The 27,627-nt window shown below is 39.2% G+C and overlaps 1 protein-coding gene across 1 annotated transcript in view; it reads right to left on the reverse strand.

Moving 5' to 3' along the window:
• Positions 1-27,627, reverse strand: part of LOC142200383 (cadherin-19-like) — a 95,109-nt gene that overhangs the window by 48,728 nt on the left and 18,754 nt on the right. Inside the window, exons 3-4 of the mRNA XM_075270716.1 lie at positions 20,185-20,479; positions 1,950-2,069 (exon numbers count right to left, since the gene is read on the reverse strand). Coding sequence (XP_075126817.1) covers positions 1,950-2,069; positions 20,185-20,479 — 415 coding nt within the window. The remainder of the gene's footprint in view (positions 1-1,949; positions 2,070-20,184; positions 20,480-27,627) is intronic.

Consider the following 27,627-nt stretch of genomic DNA (forward strand, 5'->3'; position numbering starts at 1 on the left):
ATGACAGCTATGAAGGAGCCAGAAGTCAACAGAGTTCTCCTCAAGCGGAGCTCAGGGGGATCATTGACACCAAGAACACACTCATTATATGGCATACCAACGAGCTGCTGAGATGCCAAAACAATCACAGGCACGGTGTGAGGAACAACTTCAGTGCCAGGCCAGCTTGAGAGCTGTCGAAACGCCAGGGCATACGGATCATCAAACCAACAACACAGTCATTTTATGGCTTCCCAGTGAGCTGCTGAGATGCCGGAACAATCACGAGCACAGTGCAAGGAACGAGTTCAGCGGCAGGCCAGCTTGACAGCTGTCAAAGCGTAGGAGCAGGCGGATCATCAACACCAACAACACACTCATTATATGGCGTTCCAGCGACCTGCTGAGAGTTATCCATATTTTTATTTGCAAGCTATTGTACAACCTTTTGTAAACAATAGGTTTCAAATGTATTGTTATCTTTGTACAATGTTTCTTATTCCAGATATCCAAACACTTGATAACTGGGAATTCTTCTCCAGGAAGTCACTGTATTGAGCAGTAATGCTGGAGTATATATCTTATTTTCATATTTTAGTAGGACGAACTTCTCAAGATCGTTTCATTTTACTTTCGGAGGGGTTGGGACCAAGATTTGTTTTGGGTCGAACAACTTTGGTATGAACCACACCATAACTTGGCTTAAAACATAGTGTAGGACACTCTTAGGGCTCCTACAATCCAGAACCTATCAATCCAAATTGTATCTTATTAAGGCAATCACAGCTGAAGCTATGTCAAACTGTAAGTGACATGTATGTCTATGGAAAAACAGATGATAAGCAGTGGATACAAACTCCGAGTCTACACACTGCTCTGCCACTCACTTTCCCACATTTTAACATTTAACATGCTCCAAAAATTACCCTTTTTGGGGGGATAAGGTGCTTGCAAGTGTTTTTTTAGATTTACGTGACCGTTATATTGTAAAAAACTGTGTTTTTTTTTTTTTTTTTAAAGTTTAGCACATTTTGATAGCTTCTAATTGCTTCAGGCTTATTGTTATTAGGTAGACAAATTTATGGCTGTGAGCCTAGTTTAAAAGTGATGAAGAATTGGTATTTAAAAAAAAAAAAAACACCAACATTTATCTGTTATAGGAGCAGATGTGACATCTTATGTCTGTCTTAAGTCCTCCACACTGAGGGATGTAGGTGGGTTTTGTAGTCCTCCACACTGACTGAGGGATGTATCTGAGCTCTGTAATTCTTCACACTGACTTCAGACTGTGTCACCCCTCGGCCCTCTTACTTGTCTTAGCAGACTTTCTTGTAGCTCACTCTTTTTTTCCATAGAGATGTAGCAGAGTTATCCTTCACACGTAACCCATTAATATCCCTGTGATACAAAGTGTTCTCTTAGGTGTTTCAATGACTTTTCAACGCTGTTAAGATATCTCTGTGCCGCATGTTCTCACCCTTCAGACAGACAAGGTTATCTTTTCTGTATATGGATTCATTTGATTCCTCACAGTCTTATGCTATGATGTTCATATTATCTCAAAGGCTTATACTCACTTGTGATGAGGAAACCTTTAGGCGCCATGGACACAGGCAAATATGGCCCAGAAAGTCTGGATAGTATATTGCCTGCATTTCCTTTGCCCAAAGTCTGGATGTAGCCTGGAGATCGGGACTCCATAGTGATCTATGATCTTATGGAATCCACTGTCCTCTACTGTATAGAGTAAAACCTTACATCAGACAATGCAGGCAATATTTCCAGTCTGGATTTTCTAGACGTATTTAGCCCTCCTCCTATCAATGGGCATTACAGTAACAATGTTACACCAGTATCGCCTATATAATCTCAGGAGTGATCTAATATTAATGTTGACTTTTCCAGTTTGTATAACATATGTATTGTGAAACTTGTAAAACACAAATACTACTCAAAAAGTCTGATTTTACCTGATTTTATCTCAATAGAAAATTGTGGTTGTCCTTGTAGAATGTTGTACACCAACCTGGCGTTATTTCCATGTGTTGGATCATCTTTATCGGTAGCAATGACTTGGGTGACATATGTGCCTACAGTGCCAAAGACATGAATAAATAATTTTTTAATTAAAAAAAATATGTAAATAGACATTTAGACAAAGTAATAGTAAAATTCGCAACATTCCCACTCTATCCTACTGTAGATCTAATGCATTGCACTTAGGAAAATACACATACAGTACAGTAGTATCTGTGTTTGACCTCTAGTGCTAAATACTGACCAAATGTCATTGCTGAATAAATGGATTCTCAGAGTACCACTTATGCAGAGTATTATACTCTACAGATAATAGCTGGGGAATACTGTATAACACATGGGTCTACAGTTGCAATTGAAGTAGAGAGTACTTGCCATGGAAATCTTGACATAAGCAATATATAGTTTATCCAATCATTTTATAAAAGCACTAAGCCTCAGTGAGAATCAGGAGAAGCAATCTAATCTGCCTACAACTGCAAATGGTGATTAATCATAGACGGCATATGTCATAAGAACCAGAAAAACACAGCCTTTTCCTCTAAAAGAGAGGTGAATGCACCACTTACTGCATGATACACCTAGCAGGAATTAAATGAAAGCAATATATGATTAAATGTAGTCCTATAGCACTTAGGATACATACAAGCACAAGCAATCCGTTCAATTAATAATATGAATCCATTAAGAGGTATCTCAGATAATACGTAAGAGAACAAGAAAGATGCAGCACATCACAGTCTTCTGCCATCTCCTATTTATTGGCCAGTGGCCAGGTCTACCTTTTTTCTCTACCTTTTTTGTTTGCTTCATTTTTTTTTATAGCCACAGTCAAATAGATTGAGTAGAAGGGAGAAGTATAAGTGTTTTGTAGCCACTCCTGGATTTGGCTAAAAAAAAAAAAAACAGCAAAATCTGCAGAAAAAAATCAGCTTTTCTGCAGGTTGGGCCTAAGGCTAGATTCACATGAGAAACTCGTTCCATGTGTTCGCCAGGATTTATTGGCCTGAACATCATGCAGGGAGAGCATAATAGTTATCTATGCTGTCTGGAGTTCCTGCCTTCCAGCAACATAGCAACATACTACCCACTACTATAATCACTACAGGACATATGTCACTGGAAGTAAGGACTCTTAGCAGCATACAGAACTGTAACAGAATGCTCACATGGCAGAATTTGCATTCCGCGTGTGAACATTACATGCAGTGCATCGGCATCCCGTCGTGGCATTCCGCTCCAGATTAGGCTCAAATGAATGGGTCTAACTGGGAGGGAGCCTTGCGCCGTGGACGCCACAGCTGATTCAGTCGTGGGATCCACAGCGAGAAGGGTCATCTCAATTTTTTTCCCGCTACTAGCTAGCGGAAAAAAGAGGCAAGCCACTCCCATTGAAGTCAATGGGAGCCGGTTTTAGCAGCGGATTTTGAGGCGGATTCCGCGTCGAAATTCGCTGCCACAAACCTGTGTGTAAACTGACCCTACTGATAGGACTCCCAGGATGATCAAGCAGGTAAATCTAGCGAACACAACGACCTAGTTTCACCCGTGAATCTATCCTTTGGGGGATGACGCTATGTACCTGGATGCAGTAAAATCATTCCAGCTGGCCATGTGACTTTGCTGTAACTACACAGCTAGAAATGAAATGGAGCTGAAAATAAAAAACTGAAGTGTAAGCATCGACCCCATCCAGGTACATAGTGTATCAGGTTACAAAACATCTTTATGGGCCTTTTAAACTGAATTTTAAAATAGCTAATAAATGATAGAGTGTAACAAAGAAAACATAAAAATAATGTTAACAATAGCAGAAAAAAATGCATTGCAAAGCTAATCTTGGACCTGGCAAACTCACGGCTATACTGTGCATGCACCAATTTCCAGAGTGGGCCAAGTGGTAGCATGTGTTCACTGCCTGGCCCTGTCAATCAGAGCAGGGAACGAGGGATTTTTTTTAGATAGTTTTTTTTTTTTTTTTTTTGGTGTTATGAGAGCAATAGTGAGGTTGTCATTGCTCCAACAAGCTCATATGCATATTATTAACAAAAAAAGTTCAGATTTTGGAAAAGTTTCTCTGGTAGCTATAAAATGTAAAAAGTTATTCAGCAGAATTTTTTTTTTCTATTGCAACCTCTCCAAGCCTCCCTTTTGTGTCCTACAGATGAAGGGTCTGCAGTATTTTATCCTCTGCATACAGTACAGCTCAGTAGTATATCCAATAGAACTTTAGGTTTTAATACTATTCCTCTCTGCCTTACAAAATGACTTTTCCTGACATATAGTTAGAAGTGATACAGTCAGTTAAGATGAATGTATAAAGGTTTCTGAGCCAGAGGGAACTGATATAGACAAGGTAATTTCAACCTTTCAATTAAAAATCTTCTAAATGTTCTAAAAATAAAGAGCTCTTTTTAATAGACCTTTCTGAATTCTGTGAGATCATTAAAAAAGAAAATTATATTTTCTCACAACGCATACATAAGTTCAAAAGAAGATTGGTACCTACAGCACCATCCAGCAGGAATCACTAGTAAATTTGCTACCCATTCTCCCTTCCCTGTTCCTTCACAGCACCTTGTTCATAGACATCACTTTGCTGCACCTGGGTCGGTCTATAGGGTGGCTGTGTCCCTCCTCCCATCAACCTAAAGGCCTCATGATTCACCTGTGTGTTTTTCCACTGCCAATCCCTGGTTGTCTCCACCTTAGCACAGTGCTCAAGCAACATTGGTTCTCGAATCTCCAGGACCCGTGAAGGTTTTATCTTTGTGTTCCTGATTTACCTTCTATTCTGTGACTGGCCTGATCTCTGCTCCTGCTATTGATCCTGTTCTGCTGTCTACCTACGTATGACCTCCTTGTCCTTGTGCACTTAAAAAACCCCACCAGAGATTCACTATTCCTTAATACTGCCTATATCTAGAAAAGATATTTTGATTTGGGTGCTATCATTCCAAGTCTGGCCACCTCTACTCTGGTGCTTGGGTGATCCATCCTACCATTTGACCAAACCTGTCAACCTCACTTAAAGAGGACCTTTCACCGATTTGGGCACAGGCAGTTCCATATACTGCTGAATTCAGCGCATTGTCGGCTTTCCCGATCTGTGCCCCAGGTAAAGAGCTATCGGTCCTGGTACCGTAGCTCTTTACAGTCAGAAGGGCATTCCTGACAGTCAGTCAGGTACATCCTTCTTCACAGCAGCGCCTATCGCGCTGTGCTGTGTGGGCAGGGAGGAACTCAGCTTTCCAGCAGTATATAATCGGTGAAAGGTCCTCTTTAATGTCTTGGTGAAAGTTTGGAACTGGGTCACTAGACAGCGTTGGTCCTACAGATCCACATGACCCACTGAGTGCGGGAATCCGTGGTCTGACTCAATCTAGTGAGCATTGGTCAGGTGACACACAAACATTGTAATGATAATAAGAAGTAGGCTGAAGGGTTACATTTTTTATGTGGTATTGCCCGTTAGGGTGGGAGTTATTTAACTGAGGACGTATGGAGCAACCTAGGCAAAATAAGGAAAGGGCATCTGGATTACAGTGATCTCCTACTCCCACCTATTTTTATTTAGACTGAAAGATACCCCTACTACCAGCTCCCTTTTAACTTACCTATGTCACATCTTTGGTAAGACCATTCTTTAATTAAAAGAAAAAAATATGTCCTTGTACCGTGTTAGCCAGTGGATATGAAATGAAATAAATTTTTTGAGAGAAGTCCTCAGTAGTTGATACCTTTTTTAATGGCTAACTTAAAAAGTTTTTTGATGACATATCGAGCTTTCGGGACTATAGAGGTCCCTTCATCAGGATGGTATAACACAATTTCTGAAGGTAGGCATATATATATACACATGTGTATATATATGCCTACCTTCAGAAATTGTGTTATACCATCCTGATGAAGGGACCTCTATAGTCCCGAAAGCTCGATATGTCATCAAAAAACTTTTTAAGTTAGCCATTAAAAAAGGTATCAACTACTGAGGACTTCTCTCAAAAAATTTATTTCATTCTTTAATTAGTAATATTGCATTAAGAAGGTAGAGGTGACTACTTTATGCGTGGGATATGCATTTATGTGATTTCACTATGGGTACATGTTGGTTATATGAATTTTTAACAGTGTTTTTTTGAGAGCTTATAGGATTATTTATATTTTTGTAACTGATTTAAGTAAAAGCTATTTTTTTATCGGTTTTATGGTGCTGCATTAGATATTTGATTACTAATCTATGTTCTTGTATTCCAATTTCCTAATTTGCTGTGTGATTTTAAGGTAACCCTACCCAAATTATTTTGCTTTGCTGTAAGGAATTTGCTCAATTTCTTTATTATCTTATCAGCCCATGCAAATCCCTTGCTTTACAACTGCACTTGGGCGCATGCGCAATAAAACTGGGAATATATCCCCAGCTTTAGGGCAGTGGCATAACTACCGAGATAGCAGTGGTAGCAGCTGCCACAGGGCCCGGGACATTAGGGGCCCAGCGACAGCTGCTACCACTGCGGGGTTTTTTTGTTTTTTTTAATAGGCCGTTACCGGCTGTAGTTACTCCAGCCGGTAACAGGCCCTATATACTTACCGATCCTGGCAGAGGCCGGGATCGGTAAGTGACGGAGCGGGACCCACAAGCACTATTATACTCGGGGGGTCTTTTCGGACCCCTGAATATAACGATCGGATAGGTAAGATAACATAAAAAACTGTGTTACTTACCTCTCCAGGCTCCGGGCAGGCTTCGGCCTACTTGCGTGATGTCATATGACCCGCGACACAGGGCCCTGGTCTTATGACGCCCCAGAAGATGGCCGACAGCTACGGAGAAAGCAGGGGAGTCGTGAGATAGGTAAGTAACAGTAGTTTGTTATGTTTGTATCCCTCTGGGTCTCCGATTATTATACTCTGAGGTCTGAAAAGATCCCAGAGTATAATAATTGTTCATGGGTGTCCACAATGAGAAATAATACTGTGTACTGGGGCCAGTATGGAGACATAATACTGTGTACTGGGGCCACTATGGGGACATAATACTGTGTACTGGGGCCACTATGGGGCGGTAGTGGTCAGTTGATCGAGGTCTTCAGCATCGGGGGGCCCCATGTCAAAAGTTTGTCACGGGGCCACACCATTCCTAGTTACACCACTGCTTCAGGGCATCAAAGCCCATGTGGTAGAGGCGATGACATCACTCTGACATATACAGTGTGATGCCCTGAAACCTGACTTCTGCTATAAAAAAATAAAAAAAAACATATTTATCAGAACTACACAGATATTTGGTACAAACGCAGGAACAGCAAAGGCTTATCAGCAATCCTAATGGTGTTGAATTGATAACATTTCATCTGGGTTCAGAGCAAGTGTTTATGTTAAACTGAGCTGTAGAATTCTACCACATTTGTTAATACTCTATGTACATACAATTGCTTATGCTGAAAGGAAGTAGATTTGATGTTACAGGTTTAGTATTCGAGGTAGGCAAAGTGATGCACATTTTAGAGAAAAAATTTAAAAACATTTGTTTATTTTATTTTTTATTTTTCTTCAAGCTTATCCATGTCCTCAATGCTATGATCAGATTTTCTTCAATAAGATTACTTTTTTACTACTACTATCAATTTGATCTGTCATAAGTAGAATAATTCACATAACATAATAAGGATCTATAAACCCCACCCCCCCATACCCACCACTCACCCACCCGAATCCAACTCCCCCCCCCACACACACACACACACACACACACTTTACTAGCTTTGGCAATGCCAAATATCTATTCGGACGTGCCAATAAAGCTTTTTTGATTTGATTTGATTTAAATTCAGTTGTGCACATAACAGGTGAGATGCAAAGCTTTTGACATTTTAGTTTGGTAAGGTTTGAGTGCGATTTTGTAAAAGTTGCTTTGAATGCAACAACTATGGTATTTTCCCTTTTCGCTTTTTCTATTATTTAAATGTAAAAAAAAAAGTACACCGTTTCTACTTACTTTAACAGCTGTATGGACTATACTATATGAATGAGTACCTTGACCTCTTGAAAAGTCTTTAAAAATCCTCTTAACAAGCTACTAATGCAATGTTAAGCTACGCCCCCACATGGCGTCCCACAGCAAAAAAGTGCAGTGGCAACGCCGGTCTTCCCAGAGCCCTTTTGACAGAAAATTTGCTGAGTTTTCCTCTGCAAACTTTCTGCTTCAATTATACCTATATGAAAACCGCCGGTGTTTCCATAGGTATAAATGACATGCTACGACTTCCAAAACCACAATGGATTTGAAAATTGCCACGTGTCTGCAGTGTGCATTTTAACGTAAAGTGGAGATCACATTCATTAGAATCCCATCTACTTTGCTATGACTGTAAAATGCTGTGTTTACACCATGTGAGGCCCCGACCTTACATAGGTTGTTTTTTTTACCTCTACCCAACATACATTATAATAGTACGGTGGATTTGGGGTATTTACAGATGACAGCTACTTGGGAGTCGGGTGGCCGCCAGAGCTCTGCTGTAATTTTATACAGCAGAGATTCAGCACTAATGCCCGTGATCAGAACCTGCACTGATTGCAGGCACTAACCCTTCTGGCACCTCAGTCAAAGCTGACTGAGGCGCCATGTTACCGGTGGCAACAAAAAAAAACTAAAATCGAAAAATGGATTAATATTAGAGATAGATTATAATATAACAATGCACATCTAATTAGCAACATTAAGTACAAGTTTAAATGTATAAGTTATGTATTAATGGTGATATAATCCTGTGTGCTCATTACAAGACACTGTGCAAAACAGATATTTTAATGACTAGTTTGTCTGTAAGCTCTTCTAATTAAAGATCTGTTTCATCATAAAGCACGTATTTATTTGCTTCAAATGTTCTCTCAGACTGTCAGTCACTTAACAAAGTTTATTATTGACAGAAAGTCATAGCACAAAATGTTTCAATTGAAGTGAATCAGAGATACCCTGATATCTAGATACTTGAATATTAAGTAACTAACATTGAAAAACAATGTAAGGAATAAATAATAGTCTTAAAGGGGCTCTTTCATTGGGAAAAGTCATTTTTAGCTAAAGACATACTTGCATAGCCTTCAGAAAGGCTATTTTACACGTACCTTTTGTATGTAAATTGCCTCAGTAGTTTTTGAATACGTCTGTTTTGATTCACATGCTAATTAGCCTCCTCTGTGCACTCCAGGAGTGTCTGTGAGCAACCTCTCTGCTATTCTCTATGTGTGTGAGAGCAGAGAGATGAGTCGTCAGCACAGAAGCCTCTTCTCTCACACACATAGAGAGTAGTAGACGGTGGTCACAGACACTTCTGGGTGCACAGAGAAGGGCTAATTAGCGTATGAATAAAAACGGACTTATTCAAAAACGACTGAGGGGATTAACATACAAAAGGTATGTGTGAAATAGCCTTTCTAAAGGCTATGCAAGGATGTGCATAGCTAAAAATGACTTTTTTAGCTAAGCACATACTAGCTTTACTGTCATAAAGCAGCCTGTCATACAAATGAATGCCAGATAAGCCTGTGAGCCTTCAATAGGCTCACGGCTGTCATGGCAACTGACTGCAGGCCCTAGATCTTGTTCTGGGTGTCAGCAGTCCTACCAAAAATAGCAGCGTTCATGCACCAACAGGGAAAATGAGCCTTGATATAATACAACAGAGTCCGGGTGGCTGCTCAACTCCTGAGCAGCCGCAATCTATACCCATCGTATGCTGTACTATTACGACGTATGATGGGAAGGGGTTAGCTATGCTTCTAATCCTGATCCTGTTCTGCTGCCTACCCTTGTGATACCTGTCTGTCCTGGACTACCGAATCTGCTCTGATTTTTTGGCTTTCTCATAACCTTGTTTATCTGCTGCCTGCCACTAACCTCTGCCTGCACCACTTATGCCTCACACCAGAATCTCTCTGGTCCCTGGTCAACATCTGTCTATATTAGGAATATCACCCTGGTTGCCAGTTACCTGGTTGTCTCTCCATGGAGAAGACAACATCCCCAGGATGAAGAGTGAAGACCTGGGTGACTACTTATCTAATGCCCTTGGGATTGACTCAACTCCAAACCGGTTAAGTAGTATATCAGGTTCACAATCTATTGCCCATGACAGTTGCAGCCTTACACGATTTTTGTTAGCATGTAGTAACACTATATTTGTGGTTAAAGAACATTCTTATAATACAACTGAAATATTATTTTCTTTAATATATATTTTTGTTTGTCAAATGAGATTGTGGCATGACCAGGTGTCTCCAATAAATCCTTGTATGAGACCTTGATCATTCAGAAAACCTTAGCCAGGATGTATTTTCTGCTTAGTTGCAATATTAATAACATTTTGTTTCTACTTGGGAGAGAGAAACCTTGAGGAAAGGAGCAGAAGAACCTTGAAGACCACACCAGTAGAAATTGTATATGTGCTCTTATTTTTATAATTTTATATAAAGAATATCTTTAGTGGGGGAGGATAGATAATACTTTGCCTTTTGCCTTTTCTCCAATATCGATATTGCAATAAAACTTGTATACTTTGCTTATTAATCACTGAGAGATATTGTTCTCATTATCATAATTTAACTGAAATAGTATTTTCTTTAATATATATATAGATTATATAGAGATTATATAGATTATATATATATCCTGTTTCCCCGAAAATAAGACCCCCCCCCCTTCACCTTCTGGATCACATACAGCCGGCACTCCGCTAATTGTTCCCCGCTTTGTTTGCCGACTGTTCCCCGCTCCAGCCGCTGCATAAAACATCCCCCGAAAATAAGAAAGGTCATATATTTCGTTAGATAATTAATTATAAGAACATGTCTTATTTTCGGGGAAACAGGGTATATACAGTGTATATATATATATATATATATATATATATATATATATATATATACAGTATATATATATATATATATATATATATATATATATATATACTGTATATATATATATATATATATATATATATATATATATATATATATAACCATGGGTGAAATGTGCAGCTATAACTAACATGCGCCCACACATATAAGAGCCCCATTATGTTCCCACACAGTATAATTGCCACTTCATGCACCATAAAAGTATATTGGCCACATATACCCCCAAACACTACAATGGTCTCTTTATGCCCCATTTAATGCCCCTATACAGTACAATGCCACCATAATGGTCCCTTATGCTCCCATACACTGCAATTCCCCTCTTATGCCTCCGTGCGTTATGGCTCTTTATGTCCCCAAACTGTACAATGTCCCCTTATACCCCACATTATAATGTCACCTTTGTGCTGCCATACAGTACAGTAGTCCCTTATGCCCTCACAGAATAAAGTGGCCTCATACTGACCTCTTATTTACATATTTTTCATATTTACATGTACAAAGCTGGGTATGATACCTTTTTATACAGGGCAAGATGTAGGTTTTATTGATGTCATTTTGGAGAAGGTCTTTTTATTCAATTTTTTTAGGCAATTTAGGCAAAGTACTGATAAAATCGTCATTTGGTTACATTGAATTTTTTCCCCACCATTCACCGTATGGAATAAAAATTTTTTCTATTTTCATTGATCGGCATATTTGAACCCAGAGGTACCAAAAATGCCTCTGGATATGGAAGCGTGTAATTGACTCATATTAATGTACATGGGGGGTCCCCTGTGCTCGTCGAAACCTCTCCAGCAATGACTCTATCTTCTTCTCCCAACCACCTCTTTGCTGCATCATCGGCCGCATCATCAGCTGGCAGAGCCAACTGTACAAGTCAGTTTAGCCATTTTCTTTTGGCCTCTTACACAAGCGAACGTTCAGCCACAAGAAAATGGCTGAACTGACATACGCAGTTGGCTCTACTGGCTGATGATGTGGCGAAGAGGCATCAGGTGAAGAAGACAGAGGCGTCATTGGAGAGTCTTCGGAGAGCAAAGGGGGCACCCCCTGTGTTTTCTGAAGGATCATTTCCATACGGAAGAAAAAAGAAAATTCACAGAAATGATCAGCACAATAAAGGTAGAAGAAGAATAGCTTTTGTAAAGGCTATTCCGACTTGGTCTTTGTAGAAAAGGGAATTCAAATGATAGAATCCCTTTAAGGTAGCAACTGAAAACAGGAGCCAGTGATTTGGAAATCCTGACATTAGTATACCAGGCAGCAAAACTAACTGCACTGATAGCTCAGTAAGGCCGGGTTCACACGGAGTTACGTGCCGCGAGATTTGGCACGTAGACGCCGCGTGACCCTTTGCGTGCCGTACACGCTCCCATTCATTTCAATGGGAGCGGGGAGCGTATGCGCCGCGCTAGTTTGCGGCCGTGAATAAATGCACGGCCGCAAACTAGCGCGGCGCATACGCTCCCCGCTCCCATTGAAATGAATGGGAGCGTGTACGGCACGCAAAGGGTCACGCGGCGTCTACGTGCCAAATCTCGCGGCACGTAACTCCGTGTGAACCCGGCCTAACAGTGGGGGCTATAAAAAAAATTACAATTGCACTAGAATCAGTAGAGCGATGCAAAGTATGTGTGAAAGGTCCTATCAGAGAATCTCATCTTTGTCATCTGAGAAGAGCTCATTTCCCCTCTGCATTAGTAAAAATGTTAGGGGTGTGTTTGTCAATAAGTTTATTGACTGCAAAAATATACTGATAGGTAAATAGGTTTACTATAAATGACAAGAGACCCTTGAGGGTGTTGGGGATGAGTACCTGTACAGAGACCACTGATTCCTCTACTCCATAAATGAGTCCTTTGTGCAAGAAAAATGTATTAGAGATATTTTACATTATCATTGCATGTAATAGCAAAATAGCTGTTACGTCTTAATAATATATTACAGACTGTAACTCAGGGTCAGTATAAGATATAGTATATAATGCTATGTGTGTATAATGTATATAACTTCAAACCGATTTTGAAAATTATATGAAGCATTTTTATACTTAAAAATGCAAATAAATATATCTTTTGAATTAATAAAGATGAATCTGAGTTTAACCTAGCTCGGGATAATATGTTGTCTTCTTTTAGCAGGATAAGTAAACATATTGAATTATCTTAGCTTAGCTCAGTGAGTTATTTTATCATGGAACCAAATAAAATGCAGTATATAAAAATGATATATTCATCTTGGCTGCATTTAAATAATGTTAGTGGATACAATACTGTTGCTGTTCCGTTTTATTGCATTGTTTATAATATTTTGCTTTGCCAAATACTACAGAACCTGCACTAAAGTAGACAGAATAAGTAGCTTCTTTGGAGATATGGATGATTAAAGATATTCCCCTCAGCCGGTGATCATCATACCTCTTTATATGAACATATTACTTTATATTTACAGCCCATATTCTTAGTTGTTAGTTGGACAATTCTTCCAGACAAGAAAGTTTGTATCGTTCAAAAAGGAAGCTGAATAATGTTACTAAGACCTTTATACACGTATATAAAAAAATCTAAATGTATTCATTGCCTCTCCACCAGAGGATAAACTATAACAATGTAGGCAAAATAACCTGAAAAGTTCTATCTTTCCCCTACTATACACTGAAATGAATGCCTCGATATAATCCTTCATGAGAAAGAGTATTAAGAAAATAAATCCATGAGGATGGAATAACATTGTAAATCCTCCCCTGGGGTAAGAAAGATGAAAAATTTCCCATTTTCTGAGCCAAGACCTTCTAAACATCAACAATCTGTTGTGTTCACTTTTATAGTGTAAGGACTCCTCCGCGATATACTGTATTAACTCTCGCTGTTCCATTAGCAATTAGGTAACAGAATGCAATAACATGTTACTAGAAAGTAAGCTTAAAGCCTGAGAGGAAGACATTTAGGAATAGTGAAGAGCTGTCTGAAGAGTGGCACCGAAATATTATATCATTCACAAGAGAAAAAGCTTAAGGTTGTATTTTTTCTTACATGGGTCTTAGTAGCTAAGCATGCTTACAGCTAAGATCACATTATCCACCAGCTTTGTAGAGGAAGAGGAGGTCAACTGAACTCATGTGGGAATTTATAGTTTGAGGGTGCACATACTTTGCACTGGAAAACATATAGGGTTGTTTAGTTTTTGTCTATGCTATTGATGCATTCAGGGGCTGGCTGGCAAATTTTAGCCTAGGTAGGGGCAACTATACAGCACTGGCCCATGAGTAGTGGACCATTCTTAAAGGGGTATTCCCAACTCGTCCACTCACCAACTTGCATACTGTGTAATCTGTTCACTTCCTGGTTTTCTCGGTAAATTGGTGGGCAGGGTTTCACTTGCTCTGCTTAGCTCTCTTCATAGCAGTAAATGTTTGCAGTCAGTAGTGAGGGATGGTTGTAAATAAATTAGCACAGTATCACTGGAAGATGCACAATATAAACCTGATGTAATATGGCTGTATTTGATAGGTGATGAGAATCCCAAATTTAAATGCTACAGGACCAAGCGTCAGATAACTGGAAGAGGGAGATAAACACCCCAGAAATACACTCAGCTCCCCTTCCCTCCTGAGAGCAGTGAGCTACGTCACTTGTCCTGGGCGGAGAAATAAGATCATCCCCAGGTCCATGGTTATGGAGACACAGTGTAAACAATGAAGTAAATAATCTCAGATACCAGCCAAACAAAGCAGTTTTGCTGAAGCAATGTATTTAGTAATTTAGGAAAAGTCTTAAATCCACATAAGCTAGCAGTATAGTTAGAATCCTTAAGATGGGACAACCATTTTACTCTCTTAAAGATGTGGTTATTTGGACCTCAAAGATGTATTCCCATCTCAACCTTTAATGACTAAGACTAAAATACACATCTTTCTGAGATGACGTGAGGTGGCTGGGAGTAAGAAAACCAACGCCTCCTTACTTACAATGGTAATAGAAACAGTGTAAGACATCTCAAGTGACTGGTTCTGTTCTCCTGGCCATTTCAAGGGGGATGCCAAATAAGTATTGTTTTTGTGTGCCCATATTCTGACGGGTATAACTTTTTACATTTTCATTTTTTCTTTACAGAGCAGGTTGTGCAGATGTGTCCATCTGACAAGTCCCCCCAAAATAATAAACATACCATATAGGGGACAGAAAGTGATGAAGTGAATCAAATTTGCAAATCAACCTGCAAGTGGATGAAGGTAGGGCCTGATTTACATAATGACAGATTTGCTTAAAGACAACTGTGACATAGACAGAGGCTGAAAATGTCAATCACAGCTAAAGAGGTAGAGTTGGATGGCAACTAGAGAAGGAGAGCTGGAGCACTTGTGGCTGTCTATGGGAAAATATGGCAAATGCGGCTCTGCCCCGATATTCTTGGAGGCTGATTTATATATTCATAAAAATGATTATATCTGCATTGTTACATCAGTCACAAAGTTATATTTCTGCATTTATTAACATTAACTAACAGTAGGGATGTTTATAACTGTATTCAACCCAAAATTTCCAAAAGTTTTGGGTTGCTCGAAACACAAAACTTTTGAGGTTCGTAACCCTCAAAACACTATTATTCTCTGGGGTCTCCTCCTGGAGGTCTCGGAAAAGCAAGGAAAAATGACAAACAATTATACTCACCTTGTCTCACCTCTCCTGGTCATACAGTGGTCTCCTGGGGTCCTTTGTTTACCTCTGGCTGATGTCGAGCACTAGTAGGCCATAGTGTCATGATGCCTGAGCTTCTCACGTGATTGCTGAGGCTCTGCCCTGCTTGACATCAGTCAGAGGTCAGATGCAGCCTAAAGAGGATGATGCAAGGAGAGGTGAGTATAACCATTTGTAATTTTTCTTCACGTTCCCTGGATGTACATTTTATATACTCTGGGGTCCGATGAGACCCCAGAGCATAATAATGGCTTTCTTTGTTCTATCCAAACAAGTCCAGTCCAGAACAAACTGTAGCACTGAAGCTCATGAATATTTGCTGAAACAAAACTTGTAAGGTTTTCCTATCGCTACTCAGTGGTCTATGTAGTGGTCAAGGAAGAAGTGAACAGGAAAAGAGAGAGAAAAACAGACTTAGGGTATGTTCACATGAAAAAAAAACAACCCTAATCTAACTTCTATTGTTTTCAATAAGAGGCAGTGACAAATGTTTATTTTTTCAACTCAGCCTGTTCAATCTTGCTGTGATTTACACGGCAGAAACTCCACTGAAATGGTATCTTGTGCCTTTACAGTGACTAAACCAGTGGTTCTTAACCAGGATTCGATCGAACCCTAGGCCATATGCATTGTTCATATTGTGTACCAGTAAAAAAACATATACCTATGTCTTGAATTTGGAAATAAATCATATTTGATTTATCACTAAAGAAGGGTTCGGTGAATGTGCATATGAAACTGGTGGGTACCTCAAACAAGGTTAAGAACCACTGGACTAGACCCATTGTGTGAGACTAAGCAGTGTTCACACCTGTAACAAAAAGCCATGGCTTAGCTTCTGCTGCAGGTCCCACAGAATTTTTGAACAGGATTTCAAGGTGGAAGACCACAGGCCGCAGTAGTATTATTGCTAAGTATTTTATAGGGTCTTTAACTCCTGTATAGGCATTATTGCAATCTCTGCATACCCTATTCTGTATACTGATAATATATTCTAAAATATAAAAAATATTCTATATGATGTAGCGTAGCATAACTAATAAGGTACCGGTTTACAATATGTGGTTTTTATGAGTTTGCCACATAATACCGCATAGCAGTGACACGTACAGTAAGACTAGTAACAATGACTTGGAGAATAGATCATATTTGATAGATGAAAGAAAGCTGAGTTTGTTATTGTGGTATTTTTTTGCACATTGTGATAATTTAGATTATTCAGCAATTCTTGACTGCAGTGGACAGAATAGCACAAAAACATATTGTTTGGATGAGATGTTTTATTTCACACCCCCAGCTCTGCTAAATCTGTGGATTTGTCTGAGATTTACATATAATTTGTCACATTAATTCTAACTTTATGTACAAATTATTCTTGTCCCCATTGATCATAACTGTTGATAAGAAGTCCTATTGTATAAATGCCCAGACAATCTAGAGAATCTGTGAAAACTACAACTTGAACACTATGTGATTCATTCCAATTAACCATGTCTAAAACATAGAAATAATCATGTTAAACATATTAAGAGTTTTGGTGCACACAGAATACTAATATGCCAAGGAGTAGATAAATGGAATCTTCCTTTGTAAGTAATCTCAATCCAATTATATATGACTGATGACATCTCTGACACAGAGCAGAATAGAAATGTAAAAGCTCTGCATTATGCTGCTTTCTAGGATTGTGTTTAATAAATGCAGGAACACAGACACACACAAAAGAAATTGCTTACGTGACTGCCCTATGATGGTTGGATTTTTATGTGACTCTTTTCCGCAAACTCATCTTGAACCCAAAGTACAAAATCTAATATTTGAAGATTTTTTTTGGTTCAGAATCACAATCCCATGGCTTAAAATACAATAAGCCCTTCCTGACCTTTCTTGAGAAAATAGTATTGCTAGATTTACTTTCAAAAGAAGCACACAGGTATCTTCAAGAAAAGTAAAAGGAAGCAATAGGAGCGAAATAATCAACGTTATTTCTAAGAATATACAGAAAAATGACAACTATTCATTCCAACCAGTCGCCTAATTAGGAATTCAAGGGATATGTTATGTATAACCTGGGGGACAGAATGTACTATTACACTATGCAACCTATTTCATTGGAGAAATGCAGTCTTACACATCTCTAAAAAAAAAGCAGTTAACTCCAGGGGGGAATGTTGATATCTAAGGACGCCTGTGCAAGTTTGTCTGCCCCCCCCCCCCCTTCAACAACAGCAAAGCTAAACACACATATATAATATATCTCATATTAGTGACATGATGCATAAACACCACTGACACATTAGAAACATGATGTGAAACACTCCACTCATATAAAACAGATCCCATATACAGGTAACTCCTACATGTGACATATGTTACATAAACACTGTGTGGGCAGGGACAATGCAGTGGCTCAGTAGTTAGCACTGCAGCCTTGCAGCGCTGGAGTCCTGGGTTCGAATCCCGCCAAGAACAACATCTTCAAGGAGTTTGTATGTTCTCCCCGTATTTGCATGAATTTTCTCCCATTCTACAAAGACATACTGATAGGGAAAAAAGTATATTGTGATCCCTATATGGGTCTCACAATCTACATTAAAAAACAAAACAAAAAAAAACAAAAAACCACTGTGTGGTCAATGTGTGTCTGATGTACAGATTTATCAGTATTTAACTTACCGCTCTGCACTGTGATATGTTATCACAGAAGATAAAAAAAAAATACATTGAAAACTAGAGATGAGCGAACAGTAAAATGTTCGAGATTCGATATTCGTTTCGAGTAGCCCCTCAATATTCGACTACTCAAATCGAATATCGAACCCTATTATAGTCTATGGGGGGAAAATGCTCGTTTCAGGGGTAGGCAACGTTCGATCAAATTATACTTACCAAGTCCACGAGTGAGGATCGGGCTGAATCCTCCGAGAAGTCGTCTCCATGCAGCGTCCCCGCGGCATCTTCCGGCTCCGAATTCATTCTGCCAGGCATCGGGCCTGGGCAGAGCCGACTGTGCATGCCCGCACTACAAGAAAATGTAGTGCGGGCATGCACACTTGGCTCTGCCCAAGCCCGATGCCTGGCAGAGTGAATTCAGAGCCGGAAGATGCCACGGGGACGCTGCATGGAGAAGACTTCTAAAGGTAGGAGAAGAACCAGCGTGGATTGGCCGACTGTATAGCATTCGGCCAATCAATGCTGGTTCTGCATCAAACTTTTCCATTCGAATAGCGAGTGGTACTCGATCGAGTACGAGTATTTCGAATATCGTAGTATTCGATCGAACCGTAGGTGGGGTCTCACTTGCAGTGAGAATGTCGGGGTGGGGTACTGCAGTGTTAATGATTTACCCTCATTGTGCAGAATTTAATTTCATCTTCACATTTTGTGCAAGCATTTTGGATGCTGTTTTTTCTTTTATAAGGCTAAGGCCCCACGGGACATCCCGCAGCAATAAAGCATTGTGGGAAAAACCGCAGCAGCAACGCATCAAGGTTCTTCCTGCCATGCTTGAGACAGAAAGTTTGCAGAGTTTTATATATAATTGACATGCTGCGATTTTCTAAACCGCGCCGCTTTTGGAAATCACAGCATGTCCGCACTGTGGTTTTTACCGCAAAGTGGACATGGGATTCACTAGAATCCTATCCACTTTGCCTGTACTGTAAAATGCTGTGATTTTTCCCACAACGTTTTGCCGTGGGGACCAAGCCTAAAATTTAGTACATGCATTTTTCTGCTACTTAAGTCTTATAGAGTAGCTTTTGGAAGTGTTGCAAAAAAAAAATTGTGCTGCTTTTTGAACAACATACTACTTACCTCAAAACATACTCAACATGCTAACATTTATATTTAGACTATATATTGACTAAAAGTGAATCTGTGAATACTTGTGAGGCTATGGCAAAGAAAGCCATGGAGAGCCTTGTTTTTAAGAAGACATGTATTTTAAAAAATTGCAGCATGTTCATTTTAGCTGAAGAATTGCAAGCATTTTCCTTATAGATTGAAAAAGGGAAGAAAAACTCAGAGGAAAGCAAAGCCAAAATGCAATGAGAAATTCAACAAAAAAATTCAACACATTTTTGCTTTTTTTCCAAAGAGCATTTTTTTTTACCTTAGGTTTGATAAATAAGATTGTTCTTTGTCCCGCTCTGATAATACCACTTTTAGTGGTAATAATAATCTGCAACAAGGTCTCAGGATAGGTTACAAATGTATGATCTCTGGGGATCCACCAATCATTAGAATGGGAACCCCAGTCACCTGTTGTAGAGGCACTGGATTAAAAAAATGGTGACACGTATACCCTGCAGCACCAATCTGTGGGATTGACAGAGCTAATTAAGCAGGGTGCCGTGCCAATCCCATAGGCTGACAATTCTAGCGACCCCAGCAAATGAATCCTTTGTGATCATACCTTTATGAGCTATTTGTTGAGCGAGAACCCTTTAATGAAATCATTAGATATTTCATATGTACTATAGTTATTTCCCCATAAAATAACATGTCAAGACTTCATAATCAAAGGCCTTGCATACAATACCTTTGGGGGACATCTCTAAAACTTCAGCAATATACGGTCTGTTGATAAACTGTGGCTCATTGTCATTAATATCCAAGACTTTGATGACGAATTCCGATTCTGCTTCAACAGGAACACCTGTGTATCTATTTATAGCCTGGGCTCTGAGAGTATAAAATGGTTTCTCCTCTCTGTCAAGTTTTTTCAGCACAGAGATCTTTCCTGAGTAATCATTCATTACAAATATTGTTCCAGCTCCATCTCCAAATAAGATATATTTAATTAAGCCATCTTGTCCATCAGAATCTGTTTTTAGCTGTAAAGAGAATCAACAAAACATCACTTTAGTGCATTAAAAATATAACTCAAACTCTATAGTTGTATTAATATCAAAAACAAATCATCTACTCAATTATTAAATATTTAGCAGTAGGTAAGCATTAAAATGTATTCTAATTCATACTGTACTTCAGTGATGGTAAAGCAAAGTGAAGGTAAAAGGCAACATAAAAATCACAGTGCAAGTAGTGCATGAAGTACATTCCCAGTCCATGTCCAGATATTGTAAAAACTCTGCAATCTCCAATATATATAATGCAAATACTGAGTGTCCTACAGTCATTTTACAGTGCTGTATAGCCTGTATGAAAGTATCATGTTGCACATGCTGTAGATGCCTCTCTCATGCACTGTAGCCAATGGTGTGACTGCACAGTATTTAAAAATTTTACAGTCTATTGAATGTTCCTTAAAAGTTGTAATGCTGCAGGTGTGAACCCATGTGTGGCAAAGAGCTGATTTTACTTGGAGTTACTCTTGAGGGAATTGTTTTGTCTTCTAGTTTTCACTGTTTAACACCTGTATGGGAATCTGGACTTTCTGCAGGGAACCTCTAGGTTCTTACAGTACCTTTAGAAGTAGTCCCAGTTCAGTGGCTTCTGATCTAAGTTGGATACTAGTGTGTGGCACTGAAGGGACAAGCAGAGATGTGGTCAGTGGGAAAGCCAAGGTCAGGGACATGGTGGGCCCATAAGAGTCTATCAAGCACCAGAAGTGAAGCAATGGTGGCCACACACAGGCCAGATGACATCGGCAGTTTGCAACGGGGAAGAGATGCTACACATGGATTGTCCTATAATTCCATAAAAATTTGCTTCAAGTATTGGCGAGTGGAGTTTTTTTCTTTTATATACAGTACTTCAAGGTAAAGGGAAAAATCAAAGTGGTACATCAATTGTAATGTAATAAAAGTTTATTTGTTGAATTCTATCCTAAGGGTAAGACTACATTTAAAAAAATTTGTAACATAAAATAGCACGTGTTAATAACTGTTATGCAACACTTACATATATGCAACACTCCTATAGCCTATATAGCCACATGTATGAAAAAGCTTTCAAAAGCTTTGTTAGCATGTCATGTGCTGTATAGAAATTTCATTAGGTAACTAAACTTAAAGATCAGTTAAGTGTGGTTACCTCCATAGGTCATTTGTAGTAGATTGGTGGGGATTAGAGATGGTGAACCTCTCAAGATTTCTCTAGTTTCCTGTTTAGGTCATTCAGAACCAAGATTCATTTTGAGTCTAACAGGTTTGGTACAAACCACAACTTAAATTACCTTAAAACATAATGTACAACACTGTCATGGCTCCTAGGAACCGATCTGTTCAATTTCTAGCTCTCTAAGGCCTGCCTGTATGGCAGATGGAAGAATGTGTGTTCAAACATGGCAGATGAAATGACATGCTTCTAAACATAGCAGAAAGAAGGATATATACATCCACATGGTGGCAGGGATGGACAAATACATCCACAGACAAATGCAAGTATTGGTGCAGCCAATGACAAAAATGTGTAAGGTGCTTTTCTCACACAAGGGACTTAAAGAGCAGGGAGCATTGCGGAGTAAGGGAGTACATGCACTTATCCCCATAACCCATATTGCTCGTTTTTTTTTTATGGGAAACCAATACTTATCAATATATTTTTGGTATGACCTATAAGCGGCATGCTAATTCTGTGGCAGGGCCATATTGTGTATTGGCACCGTAGAACACAAATTGGTCCACTTTACAAATTGTTAACTGGCAAATCAATTTAATTGTCTCTTATGTCTTATTATAAATGATCTTATTTTATGGTTTTCACCTATAAGCGCAATTTCTGTCCTTTCAAAATGTTGACATTTTAAGTATTTCTAACTAATTTGTCAACTTTGCACATTAATGTTTCATAAGTAGTTATGTAACCTTCCTTATCTCAACAGGAAATCTGCTGCTTTTAGCCTTAATGCTCTAATTGCATTGAACAAATCTTTTAAAGAATAAAATATATGCTGGATATTACTGTTTAGGAAAGCTGTATATGCAATTATTTTTCTTTTTTTTTTCATCTTATTTTTCATACTTTTCTTACTATTCATTTATATGCGTAAATGCTGTTTTTGACTTACAAGCAGAGGCATAACTAGTGGGGGGGTGGCAGAGGGGGGGCCCACTAACACTGGGGCCACTGCACCACAAGTTACACATTAACTACATTGGCGTCTGCATGACAATGATGCAGTTAAAGTGCATAGCAGAGGAGAAAGCATCTCTTGTTTTCTTCTCTAATATTAAGTAGCTTGTAAGCCACAAGCCACTACAAGACTGTGGCCTACGAGCTGCTCTAAGATGTATGCATCCTACAGAAATTGGCGCAATGACATCATTGTCCTGCACCAGAACACAGAGGTTCTGGTGCTCTCCAGTGAGCAGAGACGGAGGCACCTGCTTGGGGGTTTGGAGGTAAGTGAATATCAAGTTTATTTATTTATTTTAATTTAAAACACACAAGGCATTTATATAGAGGGTGTGAGAAAACCTATAATAACTGTGGGATTTATATTTTAGAAAGGACCTTTGGGTGTTAGTGGGCCTTAATAAAAGGGGGTATAAATTATAAAGAAGGGCTGTATGAAAATAAAGGGGTATTGGGGCAGCATTAAAGGAGTTTTCCAGGAAATAATAAAGTACTGGTAAGTAATGGTAAGCTTTAATATTCCCTGGATAATTTCCTCCTGCACATGCAGTTTCATATACCACTACAAAGCCAACAGTGTGCTAAATTCAGTGCTCTGTCATCTTTCCCAGTATGTGTCCTGGGACTGGAGATATCGGTGCCATTAGGTTTGGTACCGATCTCTTCCCACTGTCAGAAGCGCGTTCTTGACAGTCTAGTGTCATCACTGGGCGGAAAGGAATGCCCCCTCTGACAGTACAGGGCTATGGACGAGTACTGTCAGGGAGGAGGGCATTTCTCGCAGCTTTCTGACAGTAGAGAGAGATCGGTACCGAAACTAACGGCACCGATATTTCCAGCCATGGGGTACATACCGGGAAAGCTGACAGTGAATTCAGTGCACTGTTGGCTTTGTAGCGGTATATAAAACTGCATATGTATGAGGACATGAAAGGTCGTCTTTAAAGGACAAATTGTAGAGGAGGCCGGGGTTGGTGAAACAAACAAACAAAAAATATACTCAACTGTCCCCAGCACTCCAATGTCAGCTGTTTATGTGCTGCACATTCCCCACCGTAATTCCTGCTTGTGACCTCAGCAGTGGTTGGAAAGACTTGGTGATGTCACTCATATACATTACTGGGTCCTTTCAGCCACCACTGAGACTACTGATTGGACTCAGCAGTCACATAAGACACAGGTCTTAAAGTGGGAAAGGCATGGCATGCACTCAGAGACAGCAGTGGCGGACACCAGAGCATAGGGAACAGGTGAATATGACATATATAATATATATGTTATGTTTAACCTACACCAACTTCCTCTGTGGTTTGTCCAATTTCTAGACAACCATTTTAATACAAAGAGGTTATTAATAGGCATTATTAATACAACGGGGACATTATTTATGGGAGTAATTAAGGTCGTAATATTTATGTAGAGAGAATCAGGGGCATAAGTTATACAAGGAGATGTAAGAGGATATAACCAATAATAGGAGAATTGGTCAAAATTAAAGGGTTGTCATTTGCGTCCCCGACAGACCCGAACGTTGGACCCTAGTCTTAATCGGTTCTATTTGCATCATTTTGCTCATTACTAAAAGCCATGTATTGACATAGTGTGACATAGTAGGGATTTTCCAGTGGCCAAAAAAACAGAACCACTGACCAAAACTGAAACAGATTCAAGCTAATAACACTAAAGTATTTTAATTTAGCAATTCCTTGTTCTTATATGAAAGTAAAAATAATATGTAATATTGTTAGTAAAATATTATGTAATATTTAAAGTAATTGAAAATTATGCTCAGTTTCTGAAAATAGTATGCTAATTAAATGTTTAACAACTATCTAATGCACAGAGTACATAACTAAAAGCAAGAAGCTAAAGTAACTCTTGATATGTATATACAAGGGAAAGATCCATTGGCATCTATTTAATTGTGTAGAACAAAGGCTCGAGCTCTTTAGTGCAGACCTTAACAAAACAGTTAATTAATTGTTGCCAGTACCCTGTGGGTCCAATTAAATCTTCCACTTAAACCTGGTTAATGTCAAGCTTGTAAGCAGGGCATTACAATGATAGGGCAGACTAGTGTACAGTATATTCTATACATATTAAAATATAAACAAGGCAACAAAATATCCCATAATGGTAATTATTTTATAACAAACTTTATTTAATATTAAATTGCAAAAGTGGGTAAAAGTACTGCTAATGGAAAGCATAGCCACTCTCATTAATGTGTTACTTTCTTTAGTATCGCAAGAGAAAAGTTTGATAAAATATTCCTATTATTAATAACATTATTATTTTTAATTATAAATATATCCTCAAGTAAAGCTTGGGCTGATGGATGTTTTTAATGAAATGCATAATTACTGCAAATATTATGAAAGTATACTACATCATTAGAAAATGTAAAGTTTTATATTCTGATTTTTTTAAATAAATCTAGTCAACCCTTTATGTTACACCAATGTTATGCTATTAGCATGCGGGTAATTATTATTGAGAATGGAAGCCCAATCGATACAGGTTTAACTGTATATCCCCCGACGCGTCAATGATAGTATTTGTTATACTTGCTTCATTTACCGATCTTCCTTAGACCAGATCTTCTGGTCTTATAAGGCTAAGTTCGCACATAGTTTTTTGGTTAGGATTTTGAGGCCGAATTCGCCTCAAAATCCTGACCGAAAAGACGGTTCACATTGAAATCAATGGGAGCCGGTCAGTTCTTTTTTCTGGGAGCCGTTTGTTCCGGCTCCTGAAAAAAATAAGCAACATGCTCATTCTTCAGACGCCTTGTGAATGTGCCTGAAGACACTCCCTCCTCCCAAATAGGCCCATTCCTTGGGCCTAATCCAGAGAGGAGTGCCGGTGCAGGTAATTATGCAAATACAGTATAATAAATTAAAATATACCCATATCAGGGGCAGACATAGACAGCTAAGGGTCTCTGTTCCAGAGCTGTTATGAGCCCATTGTTTTCCAATAGCTCAGCATAGAGGTCCCCTCACATCTGTTCATTAGTTTATGTAGTTACATGCAATCTAATAGATAGAAAAAAGATAGAAGGTCATAGGACCTTCTGATCTCATGGGCTCCTGTGCAGCTTTACAAGTTGCACCAATGATGTGTCCAACCCTGATTTATATGCAAACGTTTTTGTTTTGTTTTTTAAATTAATGTCTATGTAAATATGTTAATATTAAGGTAATATATATATATATATATATATATATATATATATATATATATATATATATATATTTCTGTTACCTGTGATAGAAACACATTGTATTATACAGTATATCTTTTTCTTCAACACAACACACACTTGCTGGGAAGTATGTACCGGTAAGTATGCACCCTAGATTGTTACTTATCATGTTATCATTACACTAAGTGTGGTGCCACACAATGTAGTGGATGCAGATACAGCAGTACCCAATACCCAGACTGCCTGAGTATTCACCTTTGTGTAGTTGAAATACTTATTAATTTGATCAATTTAATTTCAAATTTAATCAATATAATTAATTTGTGGTTTTGCTGTTACAGTGATGCCGATCAGTGGCGGATCCAGGCTTTGCGGGGCCCTGGGCAATTGACTGTGGCGGGGCCCTACTTACAAAAACCCGACATGTAGGTTTTTTCTGTCCGCTTGAAAAGTCGGACATCTTTAGGACAGGCACGGAGTGTAAAACAATGCACCTGATGTCCATTTAAAGGGGCTCTATCAGCAAAATTATGCTAATAGAGCCCCATATATGCGTGAATAGCCTTTAAAAAGGCTATTCAGGCACCGTAAATGTTATATTAACCCCTAGTCCCGTTTTTAAATAAAAACATAAAAACATATATGCAAATCTTACTGAACATGCACCGGGGGTGGTGATGCACGATGCACGCCTGCCTCTTCTGTCTTCTTGGAGCGACACCCTCTGGTCCCGTCTCTTCTGCCAGCTTCCTATTGGTCTTTTTCCGGCTTGAGGTCTTCAAATTTCGCGCCTGCGTATTAGCGCTTCCCTCCGGAGCGCTACTGCACAGGCTCACTCACCATTTTACTTAATGGCAGTTCGCGAACGTGCAGTACGCTCGTGTAGTTCTATGGGGACTGGCAAGTGAGCCTGCGCAGTAGTACTCCGGAGGGAAGCGCTACTACGCAGGCGCGGGATTTGAAGACAAGAAGACACGGAACCAGAGGGCGTCACTACAAGAAGACAGAAGAGGCAGGCGTGCCTGAAGATGATATAGCATTGTGCATCCCCGCCCATGGTGCACATTCAGGTACGATTAGCATATATGTTTAAATGCTTTTATTTAAAAATGGAACCGGGGTTTAATATAACATTTACGGGGCCTGAATAGCCTTTTTAAAGGCTATTCACGCATATGTGGGGCTCTATTAGCATAATTTTGCTGATTGAGCCCCTTTAAATGAATGCAGAATGTCACGGACACAGCTAATGTCCGCTGCTAATGTCCGTGCAAGATTTTGAACGACATTAACAGCGGACACTGACGGTAGTGTGAACGCTCCCTAAAATACTCCATGTGCCTCATATTAATAGCAATTAACCCTATCATGTCCTTCACATGAACCCCCTGTGTGCCTCACATAAGAGTTACTGATATGTGAGAGACATGGAGGTAATAATGAAGTATCTTCATGATTAGTACCCCATATATCTCACACATCAGTAACCCTTATGGTGAAGTACACAGGGGGTTAATGTGAGGGACATGATAGGGTTAACTGCTATTAATATGAGGCACATGGAGTTACCAAAACTATATGAATAACTCCAAATGCCTGACATTAATAGGCAGAGTAACCCCCCCTCCCCCCTCCAGCCTGTACCTGCGTGTTCTGTCTTTACTTTCACTTTGCTGAACTTCTCCCTCTCATGTGTAAGATGCAGGATGGCAGGGATCTTCACACATATACTTC

This window comes from Leptodactylus fuscus, chromosome 4 (genome assembly GCF_031893055.1).
Source record: "Leptodactylus fuscus isolate aLepFus1 chromosome 4, aLepFus1.hap2, whole genome shotgun sequence".
In the NCBI taxonomy this organism is placed as follows: Eukaryota; Metazoa; Chordata; class Amphibia; order Anura; family Leptodactylidae; genus Leptodactylus; species Leptodactylus fuscus.